Source organism: Drosophila bipectinata, chromosome 4 (genome assembly GCF_030179905.1).
Source record: "Drosophila bipectinata strain 14024-0381.07 chromosome 4, DbipHiC1v2, whole genome shotgun sequence".
Classification (NCBI taxonomy): domain Eukaryota; kingdom Metazoa; phylum Arthropoda; class Insecta; order Diptera; family Drosophilidae; genus Drosophila; species Drosophila bipectinata.
In genome coordinates, this window is record NC_091740.1 from 16,094,630 (window position 1) to 16,110,712 (window position 16,083).

Here is a 16,083-nt window from a genome sequence, read left to right on the forward strand (position 1 = left end):
CATCGAAAATAATCGATGCACTGGGAATCGATTTTTTCCCAGCTCTAGTCCATACTAGAGCCCAAGCGTAAAAGTATGCAATACCAATTTGTTGCTGAGAATCCATATTCAAGCAATTGCGTGCCGTAACTGTGTACACCGCTGGTGGTGCGACTATACTCTCCACGTGAGGGCGGCTGGTAACAGGTCCCGGTAAGGTCATGTCTCTGCCGAGGATGCTGGCTAATGGTAGTCGGGCGGGGAGAAGAACACTCCCTTCCTTAAATCACCCCAATTCAAGGTTGAACAGCATATGCCGAAGGACGCGTGTCCGAGGGGAGGCTTGGACGCTTATATGCGAACTCTGGGGGACCAGCCGACCTCCCAGTTTTAACCAGGATTATCGTGACAAAAAATTCTACCTTACCTAATAAAAACCTAAACGGAGAACGGAACTCCCTAAAAAAGTCCGGAAATGGGGTCATTGACCCGTCAAACTCCAAGGCCCTCAAAAGCCAAGGAGTTGCTGAGATGGAGAAGCCCCCCAACAGAAAGGCAATATCTGGAGGAGGATGCCTTGGCTTCTTCTTTCAAAGCGGGGCTAGCCATGGGACCACCGAACGGCGTGGAGAGGAAGACCCCAGGGTCAACCTCTAAACCAACCGCCGGGGCTCCTATGACGAACCTCGGTCCGGGCGCGTCTCACTCGACGCTGCGAAAGTGCTCTTATAAAGATAGGAAAAGAGCAGCCTTCATTTAAATGAGGGCGGACCCATCGGCCGAAGCCAACCCGTACCAGGACGAGATTATTAAGTGGGCAAGGGAGGTCCTGCCCGACTTTAAAGCAGAAAAGGCGGGTGTGAGGCTGGATCCGAAAAAACGTGCTGGGTCAGATCCTGCCAAGGAGATCACACAAAGCGTGAAAAGGCAGAGGTCCACGGAGGAAGAAGCCCCCCAGGCCAAGAAGAGGAAGGTCCAGCCGGAGCCGTCCAACCGCTCGTTCGCCGAAGTGACGAAGGGAAGAACCCTAATTGGAGTCCTGGACAAGGGTTCCAAGGATGGGCTTATCCCCACGGACCTTTGGCGACGAGTGGTTAACGAGTTGCATGGACGCTTCGTGGAGGAGATGTTACGGAGCGCACGACCCCGACCAGAATGCGAAGACGCAGGATGGTATCAGGGTAGCGTCAAGGTAATTGCCTGCCAAGACGCACGATCGGTAGAGACCTACAAGCGAATGATAGCATCACTTGGAGAGGTCTACCCCGGAGCTAAGCTGGTAGCGGTTGACTGGGAGGAGATCTCAAGCAAACCGAGGGCGCGAGTGTGGCTCACAGAAAAGCCAGCCGACCCTAAAACCATCCTGACGTTGCTTAGGATGTGCAATCCGACGCTTCCCACGGCCAAGCTCGAGGAGGCGGTAGGACTGCGGAGGCAGGTCGTCCTCACACTCAACGAGGAGACCGTGAAAACCCTGGAAAGGTCGGAGCTCGGGTTAAAGTATGGATTTGAACATGGGACGGTCCGTATTTATAAATCCGATGCGAAGAGCCAACCAGGAGGTATCGGCGTGGAGGCAGACGCGCAAGAGCCAGACTTGGAAGAGCCGATCCAGAAACTTTGTATCCTTGGAGACAGGATTTTTGGGTTGGGGGCGTCGGAGTATAGGCTCGGCAAAGCCGATACAACAGGTAAAAGGCCTTTTGTTTTCAGTAAATGTGTTCGGCGTATATGGACCACGGTCCGGAGGCCCTCCCCCCGTACCCGCTACTCAAACAGCTGGTGGAAGATAGCAGGAAGCTCAAGATCGACCTAATCATAGGTTGCGATGCCAACGCCTATCATCATCATGATCATTTCGCCAGTAAGGCGAACACGGAGACAGCCTGGGAGACGTACAAAACGAACCTTAGGCAGTACAACCAAGAACTGCGTAGGGCAAAAAGGAATGCCAGGACCAAGTTCTGCACGAACATTCAACAAACATCAGAGGCCTCCCGAGTCCGGCAGGTCCTCGCAACAACTGCACCAAACGTAGGACACATTAAAACCTCGGAAAGTAACTGGTCAGCAAAGAAACCCTAGAGGCTCACACAGAGGCACAAAGATGTCCCCAAAGATAGTCAGATGGCGGTCATAAGACCCATCCTTTTCTACGGTGTGGTGGTCTGGTGACCTGCTCTCACAAACTCCACATGTAGAGAGAGAATTAGGAAAACGCAAAGGATGGCGGTCTGTATCACAGGCAGCTGCGTACCACACCGACAGACGCCCTAGACTTCATACTCGACCTATTACCTGTAGAGATAATGGGGGCCAAGATAGCCATGCTACAGACAACTGCATACCTGTTGATCATCCCACCATAAAATATAAGGTATCCATTCCAACAAGAGAGGAATGGGCCACAAAAATCCCGGGACCAGTCGGTTCCCTACATATCTACACAGACGGTTCAAAATTGAATGGCCAGGTGGGAGGCGGCTTCCATTGCGAACGGCTGTGTCTAAATGAGTCCTTTAGACTCCCTGACCACTGTAGTGTGTTCCAAGCAGAAGTAATAGCTTCTCAGACAGTCAAGCGGCACTCAAAGCCCTTTACAGATTCTCATCCAACTCCAGGACAGTAAATGAGTGTCGCAGATTTCTTAACGAGATGGCACAGCAGTATGAGATCCACCTCATATGGGTGCCCGGACATAGGGACCACGAGGGAAATGGCGCCCCTGACGAACTAGCAAGAGCAGGTACTACCAATCCTCTTACCGGAGAAGGTACCAGTAGGCATCCCCTTAGCCCCTTAGGCTAAAATGCAGGGATCACTTTGACCGCGCATCCCTGAGGAAATGGAGAAATCTCCAAAACTGCAGGAATTCACGCATGATATGGCCTATCCGCTCTAGGAAAAGATCAATGATGCTTATCGTCCTCAATAGGCAGGACTGCTGTCTGGGAGTCAAGGGCATCACAGGACACTGGTTAATAGGAGCACACGCGGCTAGATTAGCGGTGCCACATTATGACTACTGCAGGAGCTCTGGGGATGTAGAGGCAGTCGCACACCTCCTGTGTCAATGCCCTGCGCAGGGACGCAGCTGACACAAATTCTTGGGCGCAGCAGCACTCACGGACCTAACAGACCTCGTAGATCCGGATGGGACCCCGAGCTGCCGCAGGAAAGATAGCATAATCTTGGGCACATTAGCAGATAGGAGGGGGGAGGTCCCCTGGTAGGACCTCTGCCTGAGTGGTACCACAAGGAGCCCTAGCGGATTAAGTGGACGGGGGTTACAGTGACAGGCCCCGCATCGCCGCCTCAACCTTACCTACATCTGAAAAACATCTGAATCATCCAAATCCTACGATTTTTAGAGGAGATATACCCCAATATATAATATAAAATTTACCATACAAAAGAGCTTAAAATTCGAGCTTAAATTTTCGTGGATCTCGAAGACAAAGTTTCTAACAAAGTTTTGCCCCAACCAGTCCAGCCCCCGAAACAGAAAAATCTTTGTAGCGCCAGTTCTTGAATGTTTTTGGAATATTGTTCGATACCAAACTTTTCAATGTCTAGTCTAAACCTAAAAATCAATCATCAGCCAAAACGGATAATTTTTACAGGCGTTCTTTACTGTTTAGTATGTTTCACTAATGAACAGGTCAGTTGGTCGTTAGGCTGCAGTGGTTTTTTTGCCCGAGCGCAAGAGTATGCAACAAAAATTCTTACCATAATGAGAACCCATACCGTTAATGTTTAAACTTTAAAGGTTACTTAAGTTGTGGATCGAGTATATGAGTAACGTGTGTGATACTGTCGGGAAACTCGGCTATAGCCGTTTAATATTTTTTCAATTCTTTTATGTTATTAATTTTTTAATTTAACTTTGAAAATATTCCTTTGATTTCTACATTTTGCGATATTTAATTATAGATTCCAATAATAAAATTATTATAAATCATTCAACAAGGATGACGTTATTAGATCTTAAAATATATATAAATTAAAAATGTTTCGCTCACCATTGGGCAGCTTAACGTTAGGACCACCCCAGCCCTGAGCAACACTTGGGGTATACGCTAGATTTCTTTGGGTATTCGGAGGTACATTGACATTACGTGAAGATAAAGATGAGACCTGTGGGAAATCATTACTTTTTTATAATAGAAAAATAAGAAAATGTAAAATCGGAAAATCGGCGGAGCCGAAGATGAGACCCTTCCCGTTAAGTGAAAATATATGTATGTTAAAAGATATACCGTATAGTATTGTAAATATTTCGAATCTTAAATTCATCGCAAATATTGCAATATTTGAAAAATTCAAATCTCTTCCTACAACTTTTGAAAAAAAATTCTATGATTCTTTCTTCAAAAGAACCGAAGTCTTAATATTTTGGTTCAGTTAGATGAAAGCTGTAGAATTTAGACGGCCAATTCTCCCAAAGGTAATTTAATTAAATCTAATTTATTTAAAATAAAAATACACGTACGGAAACAGACGGATTTGTTTATATTGACATAGGATGTGATCATATTTAAGAATGTATATAATTTATAGGGTTGGAGATGTGTACTTCAGTGCGTTGCACGTTTTTAATGTAAATAAATGCCATCTGCAAGAGTATTAAAAGAATAACTCACATTTTCACTTATTCCCTGATTGGTAACAAATGTATCATGTTGGGTTCGCTGCGAAATATCTATTAAGTCCTTAGCTCCATTTTCTGAATAATGTGGGGTCGCGATGGTTTCGTTTTTGCATGGTTCTAAAAAAGCTGAACTAGCAGAACCAGTTTGTAATGCGGCTTCCCAAGGCGATGAAACAAATTGAAGTCCAGGCTTTGAGTATTTTTCAATTAACTGATTTTGATGAATATTTAACTGGACTCGATGTTTTCCAGCATCAGAATACGCTGGTAAAATGTTGGGAGACGTTGCCGGCCTTATTTGATTCTGCTGGTAATCTGGAATACCAGACGGAAGACATTGAGTTTCCGCATTGGTTTCATCGACTATCCAATTATTCGCCTTTTTGCGTCGTTTTGCGAACAATTCAGCCCCTATGTATGCAATTCAGAGGTGGCAGCGGTGGTGGCAAAGGCAGCAGTTGTGGCGTCGGTAGCATTGGAGACAGGTGTTCCCCCAATTGAGGCGAAGCATTGCATTAAAAATAAAAGGGATAAATTAAAAAAAACAACTTTCGCAACTATCGCATTTGCAATGTTTTTATTTTAGTTGCCCAGTAATTTTAAAATATAAATTACTGAAGGCTAAAGGTTAATAGCTAACAACAAAAGTGGGCGGATCCAAGGCTTTCATGTATTTTTCTATTGTTTAACAAAGCAATATAAGATACTGTCACCTAATCCTTAAAAATTAATAGAAATGATAATGATTTAAAAGTATCAACTTTTGATTTGAAATAAAAAATTTCGCGGAAATTCACTTGCTACTCGTATTTAGTTATTCAGTCAGGACTGAGACCTCCAACCCTACTCACGTCTGAATACATGACAACATAGCTGTGGTGCCTATTTTTTATGCGCAATAGACAAAAAAAGAACAATTGCACATGTTTGGTTAAAAAAAATGAAAGGCAAAAATGATGAATTCCTTACTTAAGAAAATAAATGTAGCAAGCAAGCAACACTCTGGCAAAGACCGACGTCGGTGGTCCAAAAGGCGCGAGGACCTTATGAAAAGTGCAGCTTCATGGTACTTGGCGGCTAAAGCATTGTATAAAAGTGTCGCACTCTATTGGCGAAAAATAGATAGGAACATGGAGCTTATGCACGCATATGAGAAGTAATCCCGGGCGAGACAAGGACGGGTCATCCTTTTCAAATTTGGTAGATAAGATCAATTGGCCAAAAATATTTTACGTAAAAAAAAATCAGAACTATCTAACTCTAAAAGGCAAAGCTGTGGTGCTTTTGATTAATCATTTATATAGAATATAGACGGACGTTCCTACTTATATACTGCGTGCAAAGAAAAAAAGGATGTGTGCAAAGTTTAGAATGGATACCTATAAAACTGATAGACAAGACCGGATAGACAGATAAAAGGACATGCTTAAATCCACCTAAGAGGTGATCCTGTATAAGAGTATACAAGAAGTGATCCTGAACAAGAGTATACGTCTCCCTTACTGCTTTCCACACTTTTGACCCTATGCAAAGGCATGAATTATGAATAATCTCACATTTGACTAACTTTTTTCATGAAAATTCTAGTATAAATATCGCATTTATCGTTCACATTATGAAACCTGCTTCCTAGAGAATCTTATTGAAACTTTCAATTTTTCAGTTTACCTCGGATACTTTTCATATATATGACATAAATAAGACGCAAATTGAGGTATTGTAATACCTGTGCAAGGTTAGACAAATTAAAAAAGCATCATTATTATGAGATTTTTACCTCTTCCTTGGTGAAGTTGCAATGCAGTAATTAGTTCAGCACAATTATCAGGCGATAATAGACCAGCTTCGATGTTTATTAATTCTTTAAGCGAATCATAGTCTCGGACTTGTCCGTTTGGATTCATTATAAGCTTAAGCGGTATTTTTTCCAGGTGGGTTAATCCCGTTGACGAGACCGAATTTTCCTTACATGGAACTTTAACATCGTCTAAAAATTCTTTCTCTAAATATATGATAAAACTATTTTATTAATATATTTTTAGAACCATAAATATAAGGAAGCAAGAAAAAAAATTAAAGTTAAATAGATTGGTTTGCTCCATTTTAGATACTTTTAACACATTCTTTATATGGATAAAAATATAATTTAAATTATCCAAAGCTCAATGCTAGGCTTATCTTAGATAAATTCCATTTCAGTAATTTTGAAAAAGTCGCCTTAATTGTATTTGTAAAAAGGTACCTAAAGGACAAACTTATTTCATTTAAAAATAGTTTTTTGTGAAATACTATATATTTTAAGATATTTGTATTTATTTTTTTACTGTACATATAAGAGCCCTGGGCTTTACTGATCACTTTTTTTTTACTAACAAGCACTTTTTTACTATTACAACAAGCAAAGCTATATTTACGAATACTTCCGAATACAGTACATTAATTAGGGTCGTGGAACTAATAATCTACTAGTTACCTTGAGCACTACCTTCATGAACCCATTTTACTGAGCGTTTTTTGCGATTGACAAACATTGATTGACCCTTAGAAGTTTGGTTACTGATATCACTCAATGAGTAAGATATTCTCCTGGCAAGCTCAACTTGGTCTTCCACAGTAGGGTGTAGTGTTGGCGAATAAAATGCAGATGAAGCATAAAGTTTTCCTAAGTATTTCAAACAAATTTAAATTTAAAACTCAAATAATAATGGTTTTATCCTAGATTATTTTTAAAGGAGATACGTCATTTATCAGCCTGTTTCTTTTGTAATCTTGCGAGATCTTGCAAATAAAAATTAGCACATGTAAATTCTGATAATAAATTCATATTTTTTATTAATGATACACACGTATCACCTTTTTTGTACTAATACATTACTCACGATTTTTTGGTAATATTTCCTTTGTGTCAGTCGCTGGTGTAAATATTTTCCGCAAATCAACAGTCTTTAAAGGGTTATTGTGATCCTAAATGAAAAAATATCAAGCAAATTTTACTTGTCAATTAAATATAAATGTATTATTATTTTTTTTCGATAGCCATATAGTATTAAAGTGTGTTTGAAAATTTAGTGTTAAAATAATATCATAAAAGGAAAGCATAGTAAAATAGCATGTTATAAACACGATTGATTTTATCAAGGATATTTAAAATGTATTCATAAGATTTTATAAATCTTCTTCTCTTCAAGGCGCACGGCTATGTTGAATCGAACGCTTTGGGTTTTTTTTTTCAATTTTTATACCTGTACAAAGTTTTTGTGTACAGAGAGAAGAAATCATCTAAGATCCCATAAAGTACATATATTCTTGATCAGCGTCAACACCCGAGTCGATATAGCCATGTTTGTCTGTACCTATGAACGCGTGGATCTCTATCAAGAGATAGAGCTACAGGATTAAAAAATCAGCTACCAGGATAACTGGAGCTGCAGAAATCGCTGGTTAGCCGGTTCAACCCGCAAAAATGCAAAAATGAAGACTGCATTGGGCAAAGATGGATTTGTACTGAAGACTAAGCTTTACATAATCTGCATACATAAGAACTAGAGAGTTCGTTAAAGCAGGGGGCAAGTCATTTATAAAGAGAGTTAATAATAACTGGCCAAGGTGACTTCCTTGAGGGACGCCAGATGTAGCACGGACCAGACGGGAATGTATGTTTTTAAATAAGACTCTTTGTGTCCTTCCATCTAAGTAGCTGGAGATATACGTTAAGAGGTCTGTTAAGATTAACTGAATCAAATGCTTTGCTAAAGTCTATGTAAATAACATCTGTTTGATATCCCTTTCGATAGCCATCTATGACAAATGATGTCAACTCCATTTTTCCACGATAGGACTATATCTTACAGCTGCCATATAACTGAACGATCGGAAATGGTTTTTGGTAGAAATACCAACTTTGGTATTTTTTAAAATAGAAGCTTGGGACTTTTTTTTATATTTTTTGCTTGTAATTAATTGGCTTTATTATGATATTCTCATTAAGATCGGCCAACTATATCCGATGTTTGCAATGTTGTTTTAACTGCAAGGGTATATCAACTTCGGCAGCGCCGTAAGTTGGCTTTCCTTTCTTGTTTCTCTATTGCATTACTTTAAGAATAAGCACGCATCTAAAAGATATGCACGAAGCACTTATAATCACTGAAGATGAAAACCTATTAACTGGATCCCCCGTACCGGGTTGCATCTTATGCTATTGTATTTACCAAAGTTTTAATTAAGCCAGAGGTCTAAAGCTCTGCAATTTTTTCAGTCAGAAACACTTGTGTTAGACGTAAACGAAAGAAGGTCGATAAAAAGAAAGAAAGGAATTAATTATAGTCGAGCCACATTTCGCTTATGACGAGGTTAAGTTGAAAGAGTTTGGTAATTTTAACTTTCTCTGCGTTTAAACTATTAAAAAACAAGAAGGAAATGCAACTTGATGAATGATGAACTTGGTCAACGCCTCCGCACTCAGATTATCCCCATACATGACGATCGAGGTGTTGTATCTCCGCAACCGATCTCCATAATCAGACTTCGCAGGACTATCGTCTCCTTTAATGCCGCCGATAGTGCCATGTACTCCGCCTCGGTACTGCTTAATCCCACACTTCACTGCTTTTCCGGAAATCGGACCACCTGCTAGCAGGTAGATGTAATCAGTATAGGATTTCCTGTCAAGCCTATTACCTGCCCAATCCAACATTGCCCATAGTGTGGTTTCATGTCAATCGTAGATGAGAGGTATCTAAAGATGTGCTTTATGCCAGCCATGAGTTCAGCATGCGGGTTTTGATTTCGTTGTGCCAATTTTGACACCAAATGCCACATGTCTGGCCTTTTTGTAAGAGCTAGCCACATAAGTTCTCCTACTACGGACTGATAAGAAGTGCATGTTTTTTTTTTTTTTTTTTTTTGTTTTTTTTTGCCTCTATATCACGCTTTACTTTGAACACCCATTTGCATCCAATTGATCGCTGATTTTTGGGTAAATCAGTGATTTGCCAAGTCTGGTTGGCAACCAGAGAATCATGTTATCTTTCCATGGCTTCACATTTGTACTCTCCAGCGCCTCTTTGCAAGTTAACGGAATTGGAACATTTTCCGAAAAGAGGGCGCCAAGGATATTGTACTGCTTTTTTGGGCGTCCAGGTTTTCCAGTTCGGATGATCTTAGGACGGCCGGGGCCCCTGCGTGCCTCCTCCACGACATGCTTGATCGGTATCACCCTTGGATGCCACGTCATGATGTTCATCAAATAATACACCCCGTTTCTCGATCACCAGGTGATGGGTCATATAGTCGATAACGTTTGGCTGCTACAGAGTACCCAACTATAATGTACTCTTTCCCTTAGGTTGAAATTTGCTGCCCTACCTCGAACCCTTGTCCAGAGAAACTGCAAGAGATCCAAAAACCTTAGGTGTTTTACATAAGGTCTCTTACCCGTTCATGCTTCCATAGAAGTCATACTGTCTAATGCGCTGGGAGGGGAGCGGTTTCGCAAATAAACCGCAGTGTTGACAGCTTCTGCCCAAAAATGATCTCCCAGTCCCGCCAGAACCAGAAGGCATCTCGACATCTTCACTACTGTACGATTTGCCTGTTTCGCAACTGCATTTTGCTGGGGATTTTACGCTATTGTTATCTGTCTGTCGATTCCATGCTGCCTCAGTCATTCGTCAAACTGTTTATTGACAAATTCTCCGCCATTATCACTCCGCAATCATTTAAGTCTTCTTCCTGTCTGCCGGTCCACAAGATTCTTGAATTCGATAAATTTGGGTAGCACCTCGTTCTTACCACACAGGTAGTAAACAAAAATCATCCTGGACTTATCGTCAATGAACGTCAGAAAATATTTGGAACCTCCGAGAGACAGTGTTGGGAAAGGTCCACAAACATCTGCATGTTTCAGATCCAAAAGCTCCTTAGCCCGATTACTTATTGGTGATGGAAAAGGTTGAACATGGATTTTGCTAAAAATAAACGTTTTGCAGTTAATATTCTCTGGCGACCTAATATTATCTATCCCTCGAACTTTCCCTTCGGATACCATCTCTTTCAATCTAGAGAAATTAATATGTGCGTATCTCTTGTGTAGCAAAATCCGATCAACAGCTGACATGGCAAAACATTTACTGCGGCCACATTCAAACAAGTACAAGTTTCCAATCTTTTTGGCTTTCACTATGCATTCTCTATCTTGCATCACCTTGGCATTCTCTATGTCAAAGATCGCCTTGAACCTGTTCTGGACAACACTGCTCACGGAATAGAAATTTCCGGACATCTTCGGAACGTAAAGAACCTTGTATCTTGATCTTATCTGCTTGAAGGAAACCAGCATCAACCAGTCCGATCTGTTCAATGTGCTTCTCAAATTTTGTAAATAGCTCTCTTGCGCAACATATATGGCTTGTGGCACCACTATCCAAGCACCATGTTGAATTGTCAATGTTGTTGACGTCAAAGGCGTTGCGATTCACCACTCTATTTGCGACTAAAGTTGAGGAAAAAACAAAAAATTGATATACATACATATTTTCTAATTCTATATTTCTTAGAGCGAGACAATTACTTCATGATCTGTTTGGTCATTGAGATTTTTCAATGCCGTAAATAAAGTATAGGCCCGACCTATACTTTTGCGGAGCTAAAACTTTCCAAAGAAAGTTAGTGAATCGAGCGGCCGAGAGATAGTTGGCTTGCGATCAACTAAGCTACTTATTTGTACTTAAGCCTAATAAATAAACATCACACTAAACATTACATTAACATTAATTAAAGATCAACAATAAACGCCGTGCTGCTGCCTGACCCGACAATCTCTTTCTCTTTCCTATAACTATACAAGCGTGCATTGTAACATACTAAAATAAACAGGGTACCTTATTTTCTACACTAAAGGCCTTTATTGTGCCCTGATTTTAACGGAGGGTTCAGTGAAACTGGCGACCCCCTGTTCTAGGAAGCCTTATCCGGGTGGACTTTACTTTTTTCGCAACTTGTAGGTCCACCAAACAACACATACCTACGCGGAGAAAAGAAGCTAAAGCAGTGGACATAAATAACAAGGCTCAAGCAGTGTATAGTGTCACGGAATGTATTCATACCCAAAGCCCAACTTCAACAACATTGTCACAAAACACCATAACTGACGCCTTGACTTTCCTTGGGGTAAATGGCCACTTGATGAGACTCATTGATCAATTGCTCATATGCAGGAGATTAACTTCTTCACTAGGCACATCAATCCTCTTAAAAGACGTCTGCAGAGGAACCCCGCAAATATAGTCATCTTCCCTCTTCGATGAAATGTCAATTCGAATCTATGTAATATGGAAAAGAGGGACTACAAGTTGTGGCGTTCGTGAACGTTGTTATTATTTTCACCGGAAAATTGTAATTTCATAAGCACAAAATGGCAAGCCCTGGCCAACTGAACGCGCAGAAAAGACCTGGAAATAAACGATATGGAACCCCAGATATGGAGATATGGAATCTCTTTACGAGATTCTCCATTAATATGACTTTGAGGACCTTTAATATGACTAAAGGTCCCTGGTCACATGAACATCACAGACAACTGCTTAGTAAGTAGACGAATGGGCTTGCATAGGTACCACCACACCACTCCATTTTGAAATTTAGTGTTCTGCAATACCAATAGGCACTTACAAACTTGAACTTAAGGTAGACAATAAAATAAAAAAACCAACTCAGCTGAGAATCTGTCCCAAACTGCTGGTTCGCCCGCCAATTTTGGTACAAAATCTCAAAGAAAAGAACATCCGAATTATCAAGAATGGATAGAACCCGAATCGACACAGCCCCGTCATCAGGAGCATCATGAATTCACTCCACAACGACTATTGCCGCAGCTGCAAGGACGAAGAGGTGGAAGAAACTGTCGAGAAAATTTTATGCCAATGCCAAGCCCTGCAGTTTCTTAGCCTATCACATCTTACATTACATTTATGTAGCCAATTTTTGCCCACATTTCAGCAGAGCCAATTAATAGGCAAGTTGAAGGGACTTCACAGTTTCCCATTTGTGGACTTTTACCACCACAGTTCGAATCACATCAGTTCCTAATCTGCGTATATGTATGTTTCTAATTTATATTTACTAAATGGGTTTTATAAAATTGAAATAAATAAGGCCGTTTACTCGGAATTAAATACGTAATGAAGAAAATAAATCTTTTTAAAAAGTTAAATGAGATAATTTTATTTCTCACACAAAAAAAAAACGATAAAAAAAAAATGGTGGCTGCTAAAAATAAAAAAATAACGAAAACGAAAGATGAGATGTGGCCTCTTCAACGTTACAAATGGCTCTGAAACTACTTCTAAATGAACTGCCTTGGACGCAAGTTGCCTACCACGAATTTTCAATGTCGTATCAATGGGCCCACAAAAATCAACAGCACATATGGAGAAGGGGCGGAGAGCACGAATTCTATCTAAGGGTAAATCTCCAATTATTTGAGTCATCAGATGAGGCTTGAATTTAAAGCAGCAGACTTCCTGAACATTTACGATCCATATGCGCTGTCGCAAAAGACTCACAAGTGCTCGTGGCCCCACATTAAAATTCGACTCGTGCAAGAATCAAACTCTGAACAAATTGGGAGCGTTTTGTCAACAATAATGGAAACTTCCATCTTAAGATATAGGAGCACTAGCTAGTCGACCCAAAACAACGAAATGGTTAGCCCAGCCTCTGAGGATTCATGTAAAAAGGGATTCAGCTTTTGTAGACTGGGGCCAACAATTAAATTTTTCCGGATCTTTTCTATTTCTGATTGATGGGATTTTTTTCTTTCATCTGTAGAAGTTCTGGTGACGTATTAAATCAGAGGCTCGTCGCCCGCTTATCTTCCGGTTCCTTTAAAAACGATGGACCTGTAAACCAGATCGATTCTACAGTCTCCTTTTACGTCTCCACCTCTTTACACTATATCTGCCGGGTTCTGTTTGGTAGGTACATGTCGCCACGTTCTATCATCTGACCACTCTTGAATTTCAGCAACTCTATTCGATATGAACGTTAACATCGATAATGGATGAAACCGAATCCAATGAAGAGTAACTTCTAAATCCGACCACAATACACTTTGTCCGATCAGAACTTTTATTAGAGGCTTTATCTTGTGGCAGAGATCTGCGAGAAGGTGAGCGGTTCATAACTCAAGACGGGGAGTGTCTTTGTCTTGAGCGGCGCTACTTTGGACTTTGCCGTCAACAACGAAACTTTAATACCTTCTTCAGATTCGCAACGAATATAAAAACAGGCTCCATAGGCTCTTTTCGATGCGTCAGAAATGGCATGAATTTGAATAGGTGACATCGGCTCGGTAAACGCGAATCTCGGAATTGAGATGTCCTCTAGTTGCGACAAGGCAATCTGTATTTTGTTTCATGCTTTTTCCAAGTAAGTTGGAATAAACTCATCCCAATCTAGCTTATTTAACAACAATTTCTGCAATAGGGTTTTTCCTTTTATTAATATAGGGCTCAATAAAACAAGGGGTCAACCATCTTCGATGTCACCAAAAGAATGTTTTGTAACCATCTGTAACGGTGTTGAGCTTGCACAATTTTAAGGACTATGATGGGTCTTTTCTCCACACTATCAACTGGTATCGCCTTTCGGCTACATTTACCATTACTTAGCGATGCATCTTTTTTATGTCAGCTGTAGAGCGAATCTGTTTAGCCGGAACCGAAGAAGTAACCATCAATGTAGAAGTAACCATCAATAGATCGTTTAGGCACTTCTGTGTTGATGTCTTACAAGACACATCAAACACGACTTGTAATTTGGTCGAAGTGCTTTGAGGCCGTAAGACACACTGATGGGGTATGACGTAGTCAAGAACATCATTGCTTGTAAGGGTCATATGCCCTAAGGATTCGTATTCTTCCATCAATCTTAAATACATTTTCTTTAAATTCGGATCTCGAGATAATCTTCTCTTGAGCGACAAAAAAGGCGTTTGGCTACCTCGAACGAGTTTCCCAAAATGATTGGATCCGACTTAAATGGAACCTCAAGGCTGTATCATAGTAATTTTCTGATAACGTTCCTCACATAACTCTTGTTCAGATGACAAAAGCTTTTAAGAAGTTCGTACTTCTTTCAACGACCAGAATTTTTTCAAATTGCTATATATTGACTCGAATAATTTTACTTGGCAATTCAGGCTAAAGACAGGATATAAAGACTATCCATTCAAGGACAGTTTTTGGAGAATGGTATGGTTCGAGCCTTGATTTATTTGCCCAAGGGACAACAGTTCGAAAAATGACTCAGCTTCAATTAACATGTCTATTCGCTGAGGCTTATAAAAATATGGATCTGCTAAAGGCAAGTTCTTTGGTAGGTCCAAATCTTTCACTGGTCAGGGTGATAGCCCGAGATAGTTCTCAAAATCCAAAAAACGAACCGAAACTCACTACCATTAATTCTTGATTCACCACAGTGTGTATCTTTTTCTTAACCTCTAAAATAACTTGACCAATTCCAAAGCATGTGACGTGGAAGGACCACCAAGATTCAGCGCTGCAGAAGGATTTTCAGTTGGCGCTAAGTTATTTTTAGTCACAGTAAATCGGTGCAGAAATTGGACCTTTTCACAGACAATTTATACATAGTGAGGCTGACTTGACAAACTCAAACAATTGGATAACAGCGTGAGCGAACGGAACACACTGGGCAAGACTATTTTGCGTTACACTAACTGCAAGCTTATTTGTTGGAAGCGGAGCAAGCCAACGAACTTCTATTGTGGTGCTTGTCGAACCCAATTTTTTCCTGATTTGGCTTCCTAGGCTTTAATTTCTCGATAACAGGAAGGTTCACATCCTCGTCTACTAATGTCTCGAAGGAACTCATAAAATTTTCAAGCTCCGAATAGCTTCCACTGATTTTTGGCAATGCCAAACTAGGAAGTCGAGCTCGAGTTGGGGCTGCAGAAATTGCAGTAGCTGGTGGGAAATCTTTAACTACAGTGAAGGCATTTAAGAAAGACATCCCCCTTGCCCTTAACATAATTTAACATAAGAGGTATTTAGTGCGACCCATTAAATGTCGTAAGGATCAACGAACTTCTATTGTGGTACTCGTCGAACCCAATTTTTTCCTGATTTGGCTTCCTAGGCTTTAATTTCTCGATAACAGGAAGGTTCACATCCTCGTCTACTAATGTCTCGAAGGAACTCATAAAATTTTCAAGCTCCGAATAGCTTCCACTGATTTTTGGCAATGCCAGACTAGGAAGTCGAGCTCGAGTTGGGGCTGCAGAAATTGCAGTAGCTGGTGGGAAATCTTTAACTACAGTGAAGGCATTTAAGAAAGACATCCCCCTTGCCTTAGTCGTTACTTCGTTATGCTTCTAACTCGGCTTCAAATTCGTCTCTCAATCTAATTGCTAGATCTGGTCTTGCAACTAATTT

The 16,083-nt window shown here is 40.7% G+C and overlaps 1 protein-coding gene across 15 annotated transcripts in view; it reads right to left on the reverse strand.

The window, feature by feature from the left end:
* Positions 1 to 16,083, reverse strand: part of LOC108132472 (myb-like protein X) — a 157,259-nt gene that overhangs the window by 11,644 nt on the left and 129,532 nt on the right. For 7 of the 15 annotated variants that reach the window (XM_070282347.1, XM_043213378.1, XM_070282342.1 and 4 more), the window contains 5 exons: positions 7,510 to 7,594; positions 7,104 to 7,292; positions 6,408 to 6,632; positions 4,623 to 5,041; positions 4,002 to 4,116 (listed from right to left, as the gene is read on the reverse strand). In XM_070282347.1, coding sequence (XP_070138448.1) covers positions 4,002 to 4,116; positions 4,623 to 5,041; positions 6,408 to 6,632; positions 7,104 to 7,292; positions 7,510 to 7,594 — 1,033 coding nt within the window. Of the gene's footprint in view, positions 1 to 4,001; positions 4,117 to 4,622; positions 5,042 to 6,407; positions 6,650 to 7,103; positions 7,293 to 7,509; positions 7,595 to 16,083 lie in introns of those variants that run through there. The other 8 variants (XM_070282341.1, XM_070282343.1, XM_070282345.1 and 5 more) reach the window with 8 other exon arrangements.